This window comes from Anabas testudineus, chromosome 10, assembly GCF_900324465.2.
Source record: "Anabas testudineus chromosome 10, fAnaTes1.2, whole genome shotgun sequence".
In the NCBI taxonomy this organism is placed as follows: Eukaryota; Metazoa; Chordata; class Actinopteri; order Anabantiformes; family Anabantidae; genus Anabas; species Anabas testudineus.
Window position 1 is genome coordinate 21,993,664 of NC_046619.1, and position 19,463 is coordinate 22,013,126.

At 39.8% G+C, this 19,463-nt stretch overlaps 4 protein-coding genes across 6 annotated transcripts; all 4 read left to right on the forward strand.

The window, feature by feature from the left end:
- Window positions 1-1,014: 1,014 nt before the first annotated feature.
- LOC113160342 (hepatitis A virus cellular receptor 1 homolog) lies at window positions 1,015-3,713 on the forward strand. Of its 3 annotated transcripts, none has more exons than XM_026357560.1 (7): window positions 1,015-1,071; window positions 1,903-2,101; window positions 2,219-2,352; window positions 2,441-2,515; window positions 2,878-2,954; window positions 3,119-3,228; window positions 3,346-3,713. In XM_026357560.1, the coding sequence occupies exons 1-7, from the start codon at window positions 1,023-1,025 to the stop codon at window positions 3,356-3,358; spliced, it is 657 nt and encodes a 218-aa protein (XP_026213345.1). In that variant the 5' UTR covers window positions 1,015-1,022; the 3' UTR covers window positions 3,359-3,713. The 3 variants fall into 3 exon arrangements, with proteins under 3 accessions (XP_026213345.1, XP_026213343.1, XP_026213344.1); XM_026357558.1 differs by having other exon boundaries at window positions 3,119-3,224; XM_026357559.1 differs by having other exon boundaries at window positions 3,149-3,224.
- Window positions 3,714-8,999: 5,286 nt separating this feature from the next.
- Window positions 9,000-13,978, forward strand: LOC113160335 (hepatitis A virus cellular receptor 1 homolog). The gene is made up of 7 exons (XM_026357549.1): window positions 9,000-9,113; window positions 9,689-10,036; window positions 10,919-10,996; window positions 11,173-11,240; window positions 11,810-11,900; window positions 12,455-12,482; window positions 13,698-13,978. The coding sequence occupies exons 1-7, from the start codon at window positions 9,005-9,007 to the stop codon at window positions 13,831-13,833; spliced, it is 858 nt and encodes a 285-aa protein (XP_026213334.1). The 5' UTR covers window positions 9,000-9,004; the 3' UTR covers window positions 13,834-13,978.
- An 85-nt stretch (window positions 13,979-14,063) lies between these two features.
- Window positions 14,064-16,901, forward strand: LOC113160360 (dispanin subfamily A member 2b-like). The gene is made up of 2 exons (XM_026357581.1): window positions 14,064-16,200; window positions 16,277-16,901. Exons 1-2 carry the CDS (start codon window positions 15,988-15,990, stop codon window positions 16,493-16,495), a joined length of 432 nt encoding a protein of 143 aa, XP_026213366.1. The 5' UTR covers window positions 14,064-15,987; the 3' UTR covers window positions 16,496-16,901.
- An 899-nt stretch (window positions 16,902-17,800) lies between these two features.
- Window positions 17,801-19,375, forward strand: LOC113160366 (dispanin subfamily A member 2b-like). The gene is made up of 3 exons (XM_026357586.1): window positions 17,801-17,937; window positions 18,518-18,744; window positions 18,828-19,375. The coding sequence occupies exons 2-3, from the start codon at window positions 18,532-18,534 to the stop codon at window positions 19,005-19,007; spliced, it is 393 nt and encodes a 130-aa protein (XP_026213371.1). The 5' UTR covers window positions 17,801-17,937; window positions 18,518-18,531; the 3' UTR covers window positions 19,008-19,375.
- Window positions 19,376-19,463: the final 88 nt, after the last annotated feature.

The window sequence follows — 19,463 nt, forward strand, 5'->3', positions numbered from 1 at the left end:
GTAGTAGTAGTAGTAGTAGTAGTAGTAGTAGTAGCAGGCCGTCACTGGCTGTGACCACAGAGTGATATTCTACTGCATTAGCAGCCTGATGTATCATCTAATATTAGTAATTTACTGTGACAAGATATTTCTGCCATCAGAGGAAAAACACAAAGCATGATGGGAAATCATATGATGGTAATTATCATAGGAGAGAGACAGAGTTCAGTATGTTGAATAAATACATGTAGTATTTATGTTTCCAGCAGCAGGAGGAATGTGATTAGTGAGGAATGTGGCACAAATCAAATGAGAGAGGCCAAAAACATCTGACCTCTGACCCCGGAATATTTTCACTGTCAGAAAATGTTGAGCGTTAGATAGACGAGGCGAGAGGAGGCGAGGAGAGGAGATGAGGAGAGGAAACGAAGAAAGGAGATGAGGAGAGGAGGCAAGAAGAGGAGATGAGGAGAGGAAAACAGGAGAGGAGATGAAACCAGGAGAGGAGATGAGGAGAGGAGGCAAGGAGAAGAGATGAGGAGAGGAGACGAGGAGAGGAGATGAGGAGAGGAGAGGAGAGGAGGTGAGGAGAGGAGATGAGGATGTGTAGGTTAGTTGGATCTGTTATTCTGACGGGGCACTGACCTCTGGTGGAAACATCAAGGACACGTTAGAAAATGTGTGAAGTTCTTAGTTTGTGGTTGGTTTGTGGTTTTACATTTACAATTTAAAAATTAGTTTTAGGTATGTAGATGTGAACATGAAGACCACACCTCAAATTAATCAACAATATATAAATTACTTGTAAAAAGCTTCTGAACAGCAGAAGTCACGTAATGGAATAAACTAATATCTCAGCAAACTGAAATGAAACAGCAGCAGGTTGTTGAAGTTCTTTATTTCAGGGTCTGAACTGGATTCAAGACGTTTTCAGACTGTTTCTTAAGTCTGTGTCTAAAAATATCAACACAATGGAAAAGAGAAGTGACACCGGTGAGTCGTCGTCTGACTCGTCCATTCGTCTGTCTGCTGGAAACAACAACATGCTGTTGCTCCTTCAGCTCTGCTTCACCTCAGTCTACGTCCTCACAGGTGAGTCCTCACAGGTGATACCTCACCTGGTCCCGGTCACGCGGCTCTAAATGACGTCATCACTGTGGTTTCTGCAAACTGTAGATTTGTTTTAACAAGTTAGTGTCAGACTCACACACATGTTCCACGAGGTGTGTTCTGCTTCCTGTTATACATAATAGAAATATTTAAGCTGAAAGACAAATTATGGGATGTAGGATTTTCTACCTGTTGAAATACATTAAGATTTATTCAACATATTTTATAAGTAAAGACTAACTGTGGATTTATGTCTGTTGAGGAAGTGTTGTGATTTGAATGCTCCAGAAAAGTTATCAAGCAAATCTTTTGATAATACTACTACTAGTACTACTAGTACTACAAGTATTACTGCTGCTGCTCCTATCTACAGCCTGATGTGCTGCTTCTCTTCATCATATTTATATGACAGTAATGAAACATGTTTAAATTCTGTAACAAACCAACAAAGAAGGTCAAAGATGTTACTTGTGATGAGATTAAATATTAATCTACAGAGGAACTAGCAGATTAATCACTAATGAAGACATTTAATGTAATCTAATCAGTTGTTAACACTAGTTTGAAATGAGTCTATGGACACAGACCAGTATTAGTGGATTACTACGATACTGAAGAAAACTTAAAACATGAAGATTAATAGGTAGGTATGATAATCTGCAGAGGTTTAATCTGTATAAACATTAGAGCTATTTTGCTTTTAATAAATTCTAATTGAGTAATTAATTATTTAATTTACAGTTGGTCACAGCGCCATCTGGTGGACTTTAGAAGAACCAAATGTTTTCATCATTTTTACTTTCTTTACGACAGTCCATGTGGCGGCAGCAGTTACCACGGAGGCGGTGGTGGGCGTGGCCGGGAGGACGGTGACGCTGCCGTGTCGGTTGGAGGCAGCGAACCGAAGAGGAGTGGAGGTGTGCTGGGGGAGAGGAGAGCCGTCACTGTTCACCTGCCACAACGCTGTGATCAGCGCCACCCAAGAAAAGATCTCCTACAAGAGGTCGAACAGGTAAAGTACAGGTGTATCACCTGTATCATCAGCTGACCCTTGACATGCATCACACTGAGGTGTCTCCGTAGTAACGGACGCCTGCTGAAGTAACCGTATGTTCGTCTCCTCCTGTAGATACTCTGTGTCGTCGTCCTCTCTGAACATATTGAACTCTGGACCTGCAGATTCTGGTTTCTACCACTGCAGAGTTCAGCTGCCCGGACTGTTCAACGATCAGACGTCGACCGTTCACCTCATCATCATCAGCCGTGAGTCCATAAATTCACCTTTCATCAGTCTGAAAAATCCTCAGCTGGAACAATCTGTAATGAAGCAGCTCTGTGTGTCGTCCTGCAGCTCGCTCCGTGGCATCGTCATCAGAAGAATCCAACCAGGACACAGAGAACCAGAGCTCACCTCACGCTACAGCGAGTGAGCAGAAACTGATTTTAATGACTTTTATCTTTTTCATATTTTGGACCAGAACCTTTGTTTGAACTGAAGTAAAAGTAAAAATGTAATAAAAGACATAACATGACCAAAAATAGTTACTACAGGACTCAAAAGATATAAAGACTGTGAAAATATGTTAAACAACCCAGAAAAGACCCAGATAGGTGAGAAATGATCCAAAGGGAAAGAATGAAAAGTAACACGACCCAAAACAGGAACTAAACCACCCAATAAAGACGCAACACGACAGAACAGAGCAGCAGCAAACGTGTGGATGGCGGCTTCTTACCTGTGTGTGTCCAGGTGATATGTTTCCTTTAATCTGTTCACCTTTTGATCAGGTTACAGCATAAGAGACCAGACACAGGACAGAGGAAGTGATGTCAGCACCACAGGACCAGTGGTGGCCCAGGTTCAGGTAAGAACGACTCAGAGTTATTGATGTTTCAGATGTTTTGTCTCTGGTTCAGTTCAGTCTCAACTAACGATGCTAACAGATGAGTAAAAGTGTGTTTGTTTGTTTGTTTGTTTGTTTGTTTGTTTGTTTGTTTGTTTGTTTGTTTGTTTGTTTGTTTGTTGCAGTCACCTGTCCAGCAGCAGGTGAACAGTCTGCAGCTCTTCATTGGAAACACTCTCAGACTGTCCTTCATCATCTTCATCCCTGTTCTGCTGCTGTCGGCTGCTCACAGTCGGTATTTCTTCAGTGATTTACTGTGTTTCTGAGCAGCTGTGTGGGTGGAGGTGAACATGAACTGGAGTTTTATTACAGCTGTGATCTGTCTTATTACTTTAATGTCGTGTGTCTGCAGGAGTTTGGACTAAACAGAGATCCGACACCGACAGGACGATGGACCAATCAGAGGAGGAGAACAGCTCCGTGTAGAGAACAGAGTCAGAGCTAAGAAACAGGTTTCTGCTGTGAAACCAGTTTTAGTCCAACTGGACAGGATCGAGGTTCTCTACTGAAAGACTCCTCTCTTAGCGTCTTTTCATGATGTTAACTTGTTCTTTAACAAGAACCGTTACAGATAAATGAACCACACAGTTAAAACAGCTGAAGCTAAAGCTATGTGCTGCATTTAAATACAGTCTTGATTTTTGTATTTAGATTTTTAAATTTTTTGTTTCCTTTTATTTGTAGTTTTCAGCAAATATGTGAAACAACAATAAATATTGTAAATCAGTAAATCAGGGTTCTGACGTGGTTCTCTTCTTGAATCTGTTTACACATAAATGGAACAAGTCAAAAGTATTTTTAGACATTTCTTTTGACTTTTATTTAAGAAGTCGGCTCCTCGTCCATGTTGGTTCAGTTATTTCTCTTTTCTGTCTGTAGTTTGGTTCCATCTCGTCTTTTATTCTCACTCCTTTTTGACAGAATCAGAAGTCGATGACTGTCGATGTTAACAACGATATCTGTGTGTATCTGTATCTGTTTATATCTGTTGCTGAACTTTTATCATATTACAGTAAAAAGTTTTTACAAATGTCTTTTACCTGCCGTGTGCTCACACTTGGCTGCAGTTCTGCTGTCTGACCAGCAGAGGTCCTCACACACCACAGTACGGAGCACACCTGTGTGAGTCAAGGTGTAGAGGTTATGGAAGTGACAGGTGGAGCTACTCACCACCACCCACAGTGACAGCTCTGATCTTAATCAAGTTATAGGTTAGTTATAATAAGTTATCATAACCTGGACGTTGTAGGTAAGTTATACCCTCTTTTTCTCTTTCGGCTTTTCCCATCAGGGGTCGCCACAGAGAATCATCCTTTTCCACCTAAATCTATCATGAACATCTTCTACCCTAACACTAGCCAACCTCATGTCTTCTGTTATCACATTCATATGTCTCCTCCTTGGTCGTCCTCTTGCCCTCCTGCCTGGCAGCTCCATCTCCAACATCCTTCTACCAATATACTCACTATCCCTCCTCTGAACATGTCCAAACCATCTCAGTCTGGCCTCTCTGACTTTGTCGCTAACACAGGCAACGTGAGCCGTCCCTCTGATGTGCAGTGGTGCTCTTACGGGGCATGAAACCATACTGCTGCTCACAAATCTCCACCTTCTTCCTAAGCCTGGCTTCCACTACTCTTTCCCACAGCTTCATTGTGTGGCTCATCAACTTTATTCCTCTATAGTTGCTGCAGTTCTGCGTGTCACCCTTGTTCTTAAAGATCGGAACCAGAACACTTCTCCTCCATTCCTCAGGCATCTTCTCACTCTCTAGAATCCTATTGAACAAACTGGTTAGAAACTCCACTGCTGTCTCTCCTAAGCACTTCCACACCTCCACAGGTACGTCATCAGGACCAACAGCCTTTCCACTCTTCATCCTTTTCAGAGCCTTCCTAACCTCATCCTTTCCAATCTCTGCTATTTCCTGCTCCACAACATCCACATCTTCCTCCCTTCTTTCCCTGTCATTTTCCTCGTTCATCAGCTCCTCAAAATACTCCTTCCATCTTTTCTGCACACTCTCCTGGGTTGTTAGCACCTTTCCATCTCTGTCCTTAATAATCCTTATCTGTTGCACATCCTTCCCATCTCTATCTCTCTGTCTGTCTAGCCTGTACAAGTCCTTCTCTCCTTCCTTTGTGTCTAACCTGTCATACAGCTCATCGTAAGCTTTCTGTTTGGCCTTTGCCACCTCCCTCTTCACTCTACGCTGCGCTTCCTTGTACTCCTGTCTACTTTCCTCAGTCCTTTCTACATCCCACTTCTTTCTAGCTAACTTCTTCCTCTGGACGCATTCCTGTACTTCCTCATTCCACCACCAAGTGTCTTTACCTTCTTTCCTCTTTCCAGATGACACACCTAGCACCTTCCTACCTGTTTCCCTGATAACTTCTGCTGTGGTTTCCCAGTCATCTGGAAGCTCATCCTGACCACCAAGAACCTGTCTCAACTTCTGTCTGAATTCCTCACAAGTTTCTTCATTCTTTAGCTTCCACCACTTGGTCTTCTTTTCTGTCTTCCCTCTCTTCTTCTTCCTGACCTCCAGAGTCATCTTACACACCACCAGGCGGTGCTGTCTGGCTACACTCTCTCCTACCACCACTATGCAGTCACTAACCTCTCTCAAATGACCTCATCTACATAGGATGTAGTCCACCTGTGTACTCCTACCTCCACTTCTGTATGTCACTCATTGTTCCTCTCTCTTCTGGAAGTAGGTGTTGACTACAGCCATTTCCATCCTCTTAGCAAAGTCCACCACCATCTGTCCTTCCAGATTCCTTTCCTTCACACCAAACCTGCCCATCACCTCCTCATCACCTCTGTTGCCCTCACCAACATGCCCATTGAAGTCTGCTCCAACAACAACTCTCTCTCCTCTGGGGATACTCTCTATGACCTCATCAAACTCACTCCAGAATCTCTCCTTCTCTTCTAACTCACAGCCAACCTGTGGAGCATACCCACTGTCTACATTCACCATCACCCCTTCAATTTCTAGCTTTAGCCTCATCACTCTGTCTGAGACTCTTTTCACCTCTAGAACATTGTTCACAAACTCCCCCTTCAAGATCACTCCTACCCCGTTTCTCTTCCTATCCACACCATGGTAGAACAGTTTGTATCCTCCTCCAATGCTACGTGCCTTGCTGCCCTTCCACCTTGTCTCCTGCACACACAGAACATCTACCTTCCTTCTCTCCATCATGTCTGCCAGCTCTCTGCCTTTCCCTGTCATTGTGCCAACGTTAAGAGTCCCTATTCTCAGATCTATGTTCCTGCCTTTTCCCTTCTCTCTCTGACCACGAACCCTTCTGCCTCCCCTCTTTCTTCGACCAACAGTAGTCAAATTTCCCCTGGCACCCTTTAGGTTAACAGCATCGGTGGCGGTCGTTGTTAACCTGGGCCTCGACCGATCCGGTATGAAAGTCTTGTGAATGAACTGATGGTTATTTTGGCAATTTTTATGCCGGATGCCCTTCCTGACGCAACCCTCTCTATTTATTTATAGCTTGGGACCGGCACAGAAGTCCCTGGCTTGCAACCTATTAAACCAACTGGCTAGATTGGGTAAGTTATACCTGACATCAAGTTAACACTTCAACTTCACTGCTGTCAGTAAAATGGATGAATAAGGTTTGTGGTTAACACCAGAGTTTCATGTTTTGTTGTGTTTGCATGTTAAATACCTTAGGTAAGAAGATTCTACATGTCTATAAAAAGTTGTTGGTAACAACAGAGGTGGTTTGGAACTGGTCTCGTCTATTTATTTGTTCTTGAAATAAAGTGTAGGACACGAGCAGTCGATACAGCCACAGTCAGGTCACACTGAGAGGAAGGACTTTTGGTTTATAGATTTACAGATTCTCTAGAGAACAAAATGTGTAACTATCATAACCATTTGAATCTCACAGAACTTTAATTTAAAACAAAAACAAGCAGGTAAAAGTTCTTAATTAGAGTAAAGTATTAATATCTAAAAATATTAATTAATACAACATTTTATATTTATAGATATTTATCTCATGGTACTTTTATAGTAAACAGATGAAACCCTTGAAACAGCGCCACTATCTCATATACACTTATGGTGTGGTCAAAACCGGTATTGCAGGCTGTGAGAGCTCATTGAAAATAACAATAAATCTGAGAACAGCAGAAAAATATGAATATAGTGTTACCATGAAGACTGGAAGCCATGCATACTGAAAATCTAGGGAATAAAGTTAAGCCTCCACATTTGGGAATTGTTTAAGCTTAAGAAAATACAAGTCAGGTATTTATACATGTATTTACTTTGTAGGTTGGTAGAATAACGTGGATATCTCTTGACCTGCTGTTAATCACACTCTTTATTTGAGGTCTGTGATTAAAAAGAAAAATCTTTGGTAAGAGGAAACCAGAAGTGCTAAAATGCTAACTGATTTGATATTTTAATAAAGGAAAGCAAAAGAACCTCTAACTTCATAACTAGGTCAGCCAGCAGGAACCCCGGCTGCAGATATTTTTTGCAGTGTTCAGTTGTTGTTATTAGGGCTTTGATGAAGTGAAACTTAGAGTCCGAGGAATTAACACAGGAAGTAGCTGATACCGAGAACAGGAAGTCATGTGTTGATTGCATCTTAAAAAACAGCTGATTGACATCTGCATACACAGCTGCATCAGATGCAGGAGCTGATGAGATGACTTTACAGACAAGGTCCCAAAATAAAAGCACAAGCATTTCCTGGTTTTCTGCACAAATAATTCATAACATTTTATTTCAAAGCTGATAAAAAAACAACCGTCCTGATCTTTTATGTCTTTATTAAACACACAGAGTGAAACAGTGTTTTAATAACTGGTTGAACCAGAAATAACCTCAACAGGTTTTTCTGTAGCTGTGATCAGACCTGAACAACGTCCAGGAGGAACCTTGGACCGTTCTTCCTCTCAGAACTGATTCAGCTCAGACAGATTCTCAGGGCGTCTGGTGTGAACCAACCCGTTTGTGTTTTATCATCTCAGACATGTTGTGTTGGTTGATATCAGTGGTTTTGATGAAGATCAGATCATGTTTCAGGACCAATTTATGTACGTGTCATGAACCCACGGGTTGACCTTCACTAAATAAAGTCTCTCATCCTTTATTTTACTTTGGGAACAAAACCCATAACTTCTTGTTTCCCTTCGACTGTCACTGTGGGACTCAGGAGGTGCGAGTGTTTAAGATTCGGCCTTTTGGGTCGACCTTTTAATGCTAATGCTAACATGGCTAGCTGTGATTGTTATCAGAAATGTGCCTGAAAAATCAACCTTGTTCTACTTTATAAACCTCTGTTTGAATGAGCTCACTGAATCATTTCACTTGCTTTGGTGCAAATTAAAGCCACAATAGGTTTAATAGAGACACAAAAACAAGACGACCTACAAAAAGGATGTGGCTGTACATGTGGTGGCCAAAGGAAAATGCTCCCTCCTTATTGTTCCTGACAAATTCTTCTTTACTTTTATGTTAAACCTGAATAAGTTGATGATTTTCAATAATCTGAGCGTCCATTAGTTAAGATTTTCAATTAGAATAATTCATCAATAAGATTCAGTGTGTAGGTCAGTAAACTAACTAAAGTAACTTGTTTTAATCCAGACTCATGGTATTTTATTGAACTCCTCACCAATAAGGTAGAAACTGTCCTTTCTGCTCATTACTGCTGAAACATTTGCTGCTGTTGTTTGGTGATACTTTCTCATCAGCTGTGGTTTCCTGAAAGTTAAAATGCTGTTTGATCAGTTTATAGTTCATCAGGTGTGTGTGGTTATTTTTATTCTTGTATTCTTTGTTGACACTTTATCTCTTAATTCTTTTCTCTTTGAGGTGAAATTTAAACTACTATATTGTGCAGAAAGTCAAACATGACCTGTTTCTATAAAACTCTTCTTTCTTTTCTGTTGGTTTTATTCCTGAAAACTCATCTTCACAGTCATGTTATTTATTCCCTTCAGTTTTTTACAGTGTACGTGCAGCTGTGATGACTCAGTGTTTCAGCAGCTGGGTGTTTAACTGTGGTTTGTGTTTGTGTGATGATAGTTTGTCAGTGTTCATCATGAAGATCGTGCTGCTTCTCGCTCTACTCACAGGTAAAATTCATTCATACTGATTTAACCATTTTACCTAATTATCAGTCAGATATTTAACAGTAAATCTTTGATTTGCTCATTTCTCCTGTTCTGTGTGTTGTTGTACAATGTGCTGTATAAATAAAGTTAAGTTAAGGAAATAAACTAGAATGACTGATAATTATGATGCAGTGTTTCTTGTTCATGTTATTTATTTATAATACTGTTTATAATTCAAGCGTTCAGCCTGTGTCACAGTCTTTGTTTTATACATTAGAGTAAAATATTTTCAGATACTGACAGGAAACAGAAACATCTGAAGATGAACAGATAATATATACAATAAGCGAGAGGCTCAGTCGGAGCCATGATCATATATCAGCTGCCCAACGGAGGCACAAGTCAAGATGTGGTGGGTTTTATTATAGTTTATCTCAGATCTTCAGTTTAGTTCAGTGTTCGGTACAAACCACACATATTAAAACAGTAAAACTAGTGTAGATTAATAAAAACATACTGATTAAACAGAAAGAGGTTTTTCAGGACTTTTCAGAGCATTAAATTTAACAAAGTTTTCTCTGTTTCTGTTTCCACAGTCGCTGAATGTGGCAGCAGCCAAGTTGTTGTTGGTTCAACAGGTCAGAACATCACTCTGTCCTGTAAATATGACATCAAGACACACGGAGAGCTGTCAGTTTGTTGGAATAGAGGAGAAATATCAAGCAGTGGCTGCAACAACCAGCTGATCGCCACAGGTGGATATAAAAAGAATGAAGAAACCAGTGATTCCAGCAGGTATCAGCTACTGGGACGACTGGATGAAGGAGACGTTTCTCTGACGATACTGAACCTCACAGAGGCAGATGAAGGACGATACGGATGCAGGGTGGAGATACCTGGGTGGTTTAATGATGATAAACATCACTTTGATTTGATGATCAGAGGTAAGAATTGGTTTTGTAGAAGCTGTTTTATTCTTTAGTTAAGAAGACTACATCTCTTAATGTAGTATGGGAGGAAAATGTGGAGTCAATTCAATATGAAGCAGAACTGAATAGAAATATAACCATCATCACATCATGACTTCAGTTTCCTATTCATAGAATTAAATCATCTTTTCTGAGTCAGTATTATCTCATGAAGCCCAAAGATCGTAGCCCATCTTTGCCCAACTCCAAAGTGCCTACAGTTTGTATTTGAGCATCAGAATTGGACGTTGGATGAATCATATGTTTGAGAAGCACCAGGATTCATTAGGGGAGTTTGATCTATGGAGGCTTCACCTCAAAACTTACAGGACATAAAGGACGTGTCAGATACCAGAAGACGTCTTTTGGTGGCTGGAAAAATTTGCCAAGTGGTTTTAATATGTTGCTGAAAAAGAACTAGTAAATTAAACAATGTTTTATAATTACTGTTTAAATACTTTCTTTATATTTGCTGCAGAGCATCATCATGCAGACTTTACTACATGTGAACAGTTCACACCTTCAACACTTTACGGCCAAATGTATCTGACAGACTTCCTATTGTCCATGTTTATCTTTTGAGAACAACTGTGTTTTATTTCTAAATCAGTAAAGAGCCTCCTGTCAAAGGCGTAGTCATGTTTGAACAGGTTCCTCACTGTAGTTTTAAACTGCAGCCTGTTGTTCAAAACAGAAATGATTCTGTGAGGACAACTTTGTGATCTGTCCTCCACAAACAATGAGTCATTGTCTGTTTCACAGTGACCATAAGAAACTACAGTAAATTACTGTAAATTAATAATTCAGTCAGATTTCCTCCCCCCTTGTGGTCAAAGCTAATGCACTGATGTGTTTCAGCTGCACAGACGACAACGTCCGCAGAGGTAAACACTGAGACGTCTACACAGCCAACATCATCCAGCAGCCAGACTCCAGGTAACAATAACTCAGACTGATGGAGCAGAAGTAGAAGTGATTGAGTCTGTTCACATGTTTAAGCCATAGACGTCAGATTCCTTAAAGTCCAGTTGGAAACTTTAACCTCCATAATAACGTGATGCTGCTGACACAGCGCTGACAAAAATATCTGCTTTCGTTTCCTTGTCCTAAAGGTCAGATGACATCGACAGACAACCTTTCAACTTCTTCCTTCAGCAATTCCAGCAGCATCGAGCCCGAAGTAAGAGACACAAAGGTTTAGTTTGTGCAGTGAGGAATGTCAGAGGAAATTTGAAGAAATTTAGAAAAAATGAATTTAAAAAAGTGAATAGAGGAGAGAACACTTTCATATATGAAGTAAAAAGTACTTTTCCTCTCAAATGTGTTGGAAAGTAGTAAAAAATCACATGATACTACAACATTAAACAACTACATTACATTAATAATCAAATTTGAATGTTGGATAATGAGACAATAGAGCAGCGTTTGTATCTTTGGGTCTATGTTTTGTCTTTTGTGGCCATTTTCTTCTTGTTGTTGTCTTTTTTCTCTTTGTAGTTAATTAGAATCTATTTGTTCTTTGATGATGTCTTTTTGAAGCTAATTTGACTATCTTTATATCTTTATAGTTCGACAGTCAGTTTTTATCTCATTTTGCTTTTGTTCCAGTCTTTTATTGTGAAAGGTTTTTGTCTCTTTGTAGCCTTTTATTGTTCTTGTGGTTATTTCTGTCTCTTTGTGGTATTGTATTTCTGTCTCTTTGTAGCCAGTTTGAACTTCAAATCCAATTCAAGTGTTTTACTTTAACAGGACAGCGGCAGCAGCACTGTGACTGTAGTTTTGGTGTGCATCTTTTTCGGACTGATAGCATTAATCACAATAGGTGGAGTCGTCATTATGGGTAAGTTGACAGAGCTGTGAAAAATGCTGTTTTCTGTAACTCTGTCCTCATATTTCACCAGCAAAGGAGCAGGAAGTTTGAACATCGACTCTTTTTAATGAGAAAATTGTGTAATATTTATTGTTTTTAAACCAGAGAAGAAGCCGTGTGAACTCCTGATTATGTGAGGCGTTCACAGGCTGTGGGGCGTTTGTGACTTTTCAGAATTTCAAATGTCTGGAACATCTCTTCAGAGTGTGATAAGACATTTTTTTATCTGTCATACACAAAAAAGTGTTAACAGTGCTAAGATAGATGGACACAGTTTCATCTTTAATGTTAAAGAAATCATTTATCATTTATCATGTTAACACTTATATAAAAAAACAGTTCAACTCTCCAAAGTCCATCTCTTTTAATCCGTTTATCTTCAGTCATCAAGAAATGATTTTAAGTATTCAGAAGAACTTCTTTTGTATTTCAAGTCACATTTATTCAGGTCTGAACATGATTCTTTAGTCAAAACAAACTTCTCTCTTCGTTAATGTTATTTCTGGTGTTTTGTGTCTTTGCAGCGAGACGATGGAAACAGGTGAACAAAATGTAAGTGTGATCATTTCATTCAATTGTACATGAATTTATTTCTCTCGCTAAAAGTCTGGAGGCCGAGCAGATTAGATACAGTGATTAAAGTCTAGGGGACGTTACTGAAACCTTGTTACCGCTGACTGTTGACAAATCACACTCAGTACTTCATGAGTCAGCAGTTTATCTTATGAGCTGGCTCAACCCACAGACCATCACCTACCTCTGTATTACAGCTGGATTATCATCATCATCATCTTCATCCCAGCACAGTCACACATCTCAGTGGCACATTTGGTGTTTTAAAACGAAACTCATCAGTAACAAAAGAAACAAGACCACAAACCACACGGCTGGTTTCTGATTACAGAAGAGGATCGTTTCACCAGACACAAGGTCCTAAACTCAAACTGAACATCTCCTACATTTAAAACCTTTAATTAAACTGTACAAAGAAGAAAACAAAACAGATCGTTTAATTTCCTATTGTAATCATATCTTATCTTAAGTCTTTATAACATCCTATAATAGAATAACTGGTTATCATCATCCACATTTAGCTTTTAAACTAGTGACTAATGGAATTATTTTAATAGTTTGACTTTAGGTTAGTGTTTGTTTGTTTTTTTCATATAACATTTGCTCACATTTTAATTTATACTAACCAACAGGACAGCCACTAATAGCATAGATTTAGCTAATACTAAAGGTTTTACAGATGGAGCTTACTGTGGGGAGGTCACATAGTTAGTTTAGATTAAAACCTGAACGTTTCTGAAGGAAGGAAAGTATGATTCAGTCTTCAGCTCTTTGACCAGAAACAGAAACCTTGAAATAAAGATCAAAGCAAAGGGAGGAAACCTCTGAGGTTTACACTGCGACTGATGTGACATTCACAGAAGACACAGAAGCGTTTCACGAAGCTGAAGAGACGGTTATGAAAACAGCGCCTTGTAAATGTCAAGACCAAAAGTAAAAGATCACGCGACCAAAGGGACGATGTGTATCTGAAACATGCAGGTTGACCTAAACCACACGACTAAGAAACACAACGGATGTGAAGTTTAAATTTAAACTCAGGAGGTTGTCAAGTAGAGTGATGGATGTGAAGAGAAGCATGAAATATGAAATCATCCCAGTAGCTGCAGATTTCAATTACACAGGAAAATTAAATGATTATCAAAAAGATTGATGCAATAATTAATGTAATTCTGTCTTGTCTCTGTCTCTCAGCCCTCAGGTCATCAGTAGAGTCCAGTTCAGCTCATCTTCGTCCACTCTGGAGCTCCAGAGTCGTGGATCAGCAGTGGAGAACATCTATCAGATAGATGGAGCCGCCTCAGCCAGCGAGTACGAGTACTGTCCATGATCTCCAGTCAGGGACACTGTGCTGCATTCAGGGACACTGTGCTGCATTCAGGGACAGTGTGACAGACTGTCTCTGGTGAATCATTTTCACAAACAACGAGACACCAAACTGAAAAGATTCAGCCTCATTGAAAAACATATTTAAACAAAGGGGTTGTGATTAGACTCCCACGAAAAGTAGAGTCTGAGTGAAAGAGCCGAGACTTCATTCATCAATCAATCAAAACTGAGGTTGCATGCAGACATAGTGTTGATGGAGACGTAGATTCTCACTTCACACAGTGGTCAGGTGGACCAGTGACGGTGGTGTCTGGTACATAACATTTATATTTATTCAGCGTAAGGAGGTCTTTCCTAAGGACCCCTACTGGAGACAGACCACACTACACTAACCAGCCTCTAAATACCTTAATCAGTGGGACAGATGTTCAGAAAATGGAAGTTAGTGAACGAATAATTACCACACTGACATAATTCTACTGTTATTATTTATTCCAGGAGCTGTAATGTACAGAAAATACAAAAGTGGACAGTTTGTCAGAGCTTCCCTAACGTCAGTCAGACTAAAACACGGTACAGTGGAACATTGAAGGTTGTTCTGTCATGATGTCATTATTATTAGTAGTAGTAGTAATTATTATTTATTAGTAGCTTTTAGTTCAAGTTGATATTGGTATTAATATGTAGTGGTATAAACTGACAGTCTCCACCATCACATGACGTTAATGCAGCATTAGACGTTGATCTCCTTAGAACCCTTCAGAACCGTCCTGAATCTTCTGGATCTATGATGTAATAAAGAAATGAGTGGGTTTTGGAATTTTTAACGAGCTTCCTGTTCCAAGTGATTTCTTATTGATGACTCTAATGTACTGTACAGTAACTGTAGTTATTTTTGTAATCTACCTTCAGCAGTGTGTAGTACTTGTTGTACTCTTGACTAACAGACTAATGTAAAACTGAACACATGGATCACGTCTGTATCCTCCAACCTTCATCGACATATTTTTTCTTGTCAGAAATGTCCTGATGTTGAATTATTTATTATCACCTCTGTACAGTGAGTTTACTGTAAATTAATGTGTTTTCTGTACAGTGACGTACTGCTTTAAGAAAACTATAACTTGAAACGTATCATGTTTTAATTTATGATAGAATAATAGAACAGAATAACATTTAATTACTGTGTTGGTTCTGCTCCGTTCTTCCCTAAAATTAAACAGTTTCAGAGTTTGCCCAAACGTTGTTCCTCATACAGAGAGAAGCTGAATCAGTTTCTGTGTCGAACACTAAGTTAAGTTTTTATAGTTTTATTAGTTTCTTGTGTGATTTTCGTTGAATGTTTTGTTTCTAACTCGACCATTAAGATAAAGGTGACCGGAGACAGTGGATGTATGAGAATCTGATTCAGCACGAACCTTTTATTTTAGAATTAGGCTAAATATATATGAACTTTTACTGTCAGCTCTTATTATTACACCAATGTTCATAAAGCTGAGATGAATTAATGGATCAAAACTTACAGATCAAATCCACTTATGACGTGTCTGAAGGACACGATGAGGAACAAGCTCCTTCTTCCTTCTTGTTTTCATGACAACACAACCAAGATGGGTTCCGAACGTCTGAAACTGTTGTCACGTCAGATTTGAGACACTGATGTACAGCCGTGGACTTTTTTTACTCCATTTATTTAGATTTAATATAATTGTACAAGGAAAACTTACAATCAGTCGACTACAGCCCCCTGTGTAAGTTTTAAAAGGGAACAGTGATAATTCATTTTTTATTGATAGTTGGGTTTAAGATTAAAAGAGATGAGCTTCAGGTTTTAGCAGTGGAGACTGTATTTGTTGTTAAAAACAATAAATCAGCCTAAAACATCAGAGCTGTCAAATAATCAGAGGAACTGGACAAATACTGGGCAGAGCCAGTGAAACAACTTCCTGCATTATGAGAGTTTTATAAGAAAAACAAGATGTGGCTTCAGGAACCGGCTCTCTGGTCGATACTGAGCAGCTGGTTAGTGCAGTGACATCACTGCCTCCCATGTGGGAGGTTTTTATGGATGTTTGTCTGGAATGAGAACAAATAATGAAGAACGTTGTGCTTTGTTGTTGAATCTTCTTCCAACTTCAAACTACAGCTGACAGTGATGGACTCCAGAAGTCAGCCAGAGGAGGAGGTCCCATTGCAGCTGATGGACGACGGGTCGCCTGTTCAGCCTGGAGGAGCCATAGTGGTTGAGGAGACCACTGTGGACATCCCCACCGAGCCCCCCAGGGACCACGTCATCTGGTCCCTCCTCTGCTTTTTCTATTCAAACTACTTCTGCCTCGGACTGGTGGCTCTCATCTACTCCATCAAGGTGTGTTTAACGGTTTTACCAGCTGTCATGAACCTGTGAATCCTCCTGTAACATCAGTTTGTTTCGGCTCCTTCAGGCCAGAGACAGGAAGTCAGCTGGAGATATGGAAGATGCCCAGCATCATGGCTTCAACTCCTGCTGCCTCAACACATTTTCCACAGCCCTGTTTGTTTTGTGTCTCATTGGTTTCATTTCTCTGTTATTCTTCAGCCCCCGTAAGGCCTGGAACTTGTATGATGTGTACAGCTCATACCGATACTACTTCAGTTACAGATTGCCTTTACCTTTGATTTAGTGACGTAAGATGTTTGTCTGGTCTTTCTTTGTTCAATTTGTGACTTTTTGTATCCGACTAAATTTTCCTTAATTAATAAATTATCAGTTTTGGTCACATTGGACTTCGATATCAGATTTTATACTGTTTTGTGTCTCTGCAGCTCGTGTAAAAAGCCAAATTCACTTCAACAATATGTCAGAACTCGAATTATAATTGTAGTTGTAAACATCTAATTATTGTCTTTTTAAATTTACACTCACACATCATGATGGGTTAAGGTACGATGACCCCAAAAGCTCGGTGCACTGCAGCTTTAGAAAATACAGGCACTTAGAAAACAACTGCACAAAGAGGAGCAACGTTAAGAGAAAATGCTGCATGAAGTGAAAAACAGCATTATCGATTTTTATTTTTATGTTTTTTCTCATGTCACATGCAGAATGAGAACAGGATGAAGCACTGACACCATGTGTTTGAAAAGGGAACTTCACCTGGGTTTGAATCCACTTCTCAGCCAGGACCTGTTGTGTGTGAAGTTCTGGGTTCTCTCTGGATTTCTGTCCAAAAACATGAGTGTGAGGTTAAACAGTGACTCTAACTTAGTCATAGTTGTGAATGTTAGTCTGGCTCCATTTGTCTCCATTAGGTGGACCCCCCCCCTCCCCCGCACCATGGCACTTCTCGATAAAACCACACAAGCCTAAACATGTCTGTTCTTATGTAACCTAGTCCTGCGTCATTTATCTGTTTCTTCTGACAAGATCGAATTCCAAATAACACCATGCAATTCTCCTCCCTCACTGCTTCTGGATTTACAGACCAGAGTGAACACATTAAAATAATGTGTTTTACTTATCGATAGATTAATAATGTATCTAATTGTTTGAGTTTTTATCTGTGGAGTTTTAAAATGAAAAATGAAAATTATATTTGTATATTACCAAATCACAAAAGAAGTCATCTCAAGAAACTTTACAGTGTTTATGATCTTACAAAATATAACTGTATACAGAATTATATAGAAAACCAACACCCCCACTGAGCAGCACCAGGAGAGGATGGGTTCCCTGTTGAGTCTGGTTCCTCTCAAGGTTTCTTCCTGTTGCCTTCTCAGGGAGTTTTTCTTGCCACCGTCGCCCTCGGCTTGCTCATCAGGGACAATCTGATTATTGATTCATACACATTCACTGTTCATGTACTGTTCTTAGGTTGTGTAAAGCTGCTTATAAAATTGAATTGAATTGAATTGAACTCCAACTTCCTGTAGAACAGAAATAATCTCTCTCTCAGTGAGTACACCTTTAAATGTAAAATGAACTCGAGGGGCAGAACGTGTACTGGCGTGTTCTGATCTAAACCGTAAAAAAGCTGCAGTCGAGTTTTTCAGGTTTCTCTCAACATCCTCACAAACGTCCTCGTTCAGTCCGAGCAGCTGAAGATTCTCTGTCCAACTCTCACAGGTGAGACAATCGCCTTCTCTCTCCTCTGACTTCTACTCAGGTTTTGTTTAAAACTTTAAAGCAGGTTTATGGTTTGTTTAGTCCAGATTTAACCTGTTTATATTTCTGACCTGATGATTATTTATAACTTTTTATCTGCACTAATACTGTGATGAAAAATGTAAAACAATGAAGTTCAAAAGGTTTAAATCGCAGATGGACCCAGAATGAGTCTTTAATTGTTACTCTGTTTATTTCAGTTATGACTAAAACTGAAACTGAAACAGTAACGACAGAGTGTGATCCTGATTTTCAAGCTTCAAAAACAACAACCAGCTTTGTTTGAAAGTTAACCCTCGGTACATGTTTACAGGTTTTATTTGAAATCTATTTAAATGTGTCTGTGTCGACGTCAGTAACTTAATAAATCAGGTTGTTCTTGTTCAACTCAGTTTTCCCTGAACACAACCAGACGCTCCAAGGCGTAGAGGAATGTGGGTCTGCTGAACAACGAGTTCTCAGACAGTTCTCTGCACCACGGGGACACACTCAGGAGGATTAATGCAGACGTGATGTTTAATATTTTCACACCTTCTTACAGCTGAACTCACAGCAATGGTCTCCAGCAGTCACCCAGCAGAGGCTGTTGCACTGAAGAAGTGGCATAACGTGCCCTCAGGAAAATCTGAGAAACCTGTAGTGTTTCAGGACACCATCGTGGACATCCCCCCTGAGGTGCCCAGGGACCACATCATCTGGTCCCTGTTCTGCTTTGCCTATTCAAACATTTTCTGTCTCGGTCTGGCAGCGCTCATCTGCTCCATCAAGGTGAGTTTTCCGACTTTGCTGGACGTTCTTAAAGACACAAGATCAGACAGGGATTAAATCTAAGTTTGGTTTGGTTTCTCCAGGCCAGAGACCGGAAGGCGGCTGGAGATCTGAACCGTGCCCGACGTCACGGCCGCATCGCCTACTGGCTCAACATCATTGCCACAATCCTGACTGTCTCCCTAATCGTCACCCTAATTGTTGTATCCATATATGAACCAGTACTTTTATGGTACATATACAGAATATACAAAACAGTTTGAACCAATTTCAACTTGAGAGGGTTTATGTAAGCCTGCTGCTGTGGTTTGATGATCCTGGTTCTGACTCTCTGCTTTAAACTCAGGTCACAGTTTGATTGTCTTTAGTTTGTGTTACAGACGTCTTAGGGAGTTCATCCCTGTCGTCCTAATGGAATTTTTTAAACTTTCAGTTTTGTTGTTGGGACAGAAGCTCCACAGCTTGTGTCTGTGAGAGAATATCAGAGTAGATGACACAGATCCTCTCAGTTTAAGGAAAACGTTTCTGAGACGTAGACCAGAGTTTTTCCTCTCCACTGTCTCCTATTTCTCTTAAATGGGATTGTTGGGTTTTCTATATAATTCTTTATACAATTATGTTTTGTAAGGTCTTAAACCTTAAACACTGTAAAGTGCTTTGAGTTGACTTCTGTTGTGATTTGATGATATACAAATAAAACTGAATTGAATGATTTACCC

Bases quoted from the DNA above. Each gene is read 5' to 3' on its own strand.
- LOC113160342 (XM_026357558.1), top strand. From the start codon at position 1,023: ATGCTGTTGCTCCTTCAGCTCTGCTTCACCTCAGTCTACGTCCTCACA. The intron at 2,955-3,118 runs GTAAGAACGACT...TGTTTGTTGCAG, and splicing joins CAGTGGTGGCCCAGGTTCAG to TCACCTGTCCAGCAGCAGGT. The intron at 3,225-3,345 runs GTCGGTATTTCT...GTGTGTCTGCAG, and splicing joins GCTGCTGTCGGCTGCTCACA to GAGTTTGGACTAAACAGAGA.
- LOC113160335 (XM_026357549.1), top strand. From the start codon at position 9,005: ATGACTCAGTGTTTCAGCAGCTGGGTGTTTAACTGTGGTTTGTGTTTG. The intron at 9,114-9,688 runs GTAAAATTCATT...CTGTTTCCACAG, and splicing joins GCTTCTCGCTCTACTCACAG to TCGCTGAATGTGGCAGCAGC. The intron at 10,037-10,918 runs GTAAGAATTGGT...GATGTGTTTCAG, and splicing joins CTTTGATTTGATGATCAGAG to CTGCACAGACGACAACGTCC.
- LOC113160360 (XM_026357581.1), top strand. From the start codon at position 15,988: ATGGACTCCAGAAGTCAGCCAGAGGAGGAGGTCCCATTGCAGCTGATG. The intron at 16,201-16,276 runs GTGTGTTTAACG...CGGCTCCTTCAG, and splicing joins CTCTCATCTACTCCATCAAG to GCCAGAGACAGGAAGTCAGC.
- LOC113160366 (XM_026357586.1), top strand. From the start codon at position 18,532: ATGGTCTCCAGCAGTCACCCAGCAGAGGCTGTTGCACTGAAGAAGTGG. The intron at 18,745-18,827 runs GTGAGTTTTCCG...TGGTTTCTCCAG, and splicing joins CGCTCATCTGCTCCATCAAG to GCCAGAGACCGGAAGGCGGC.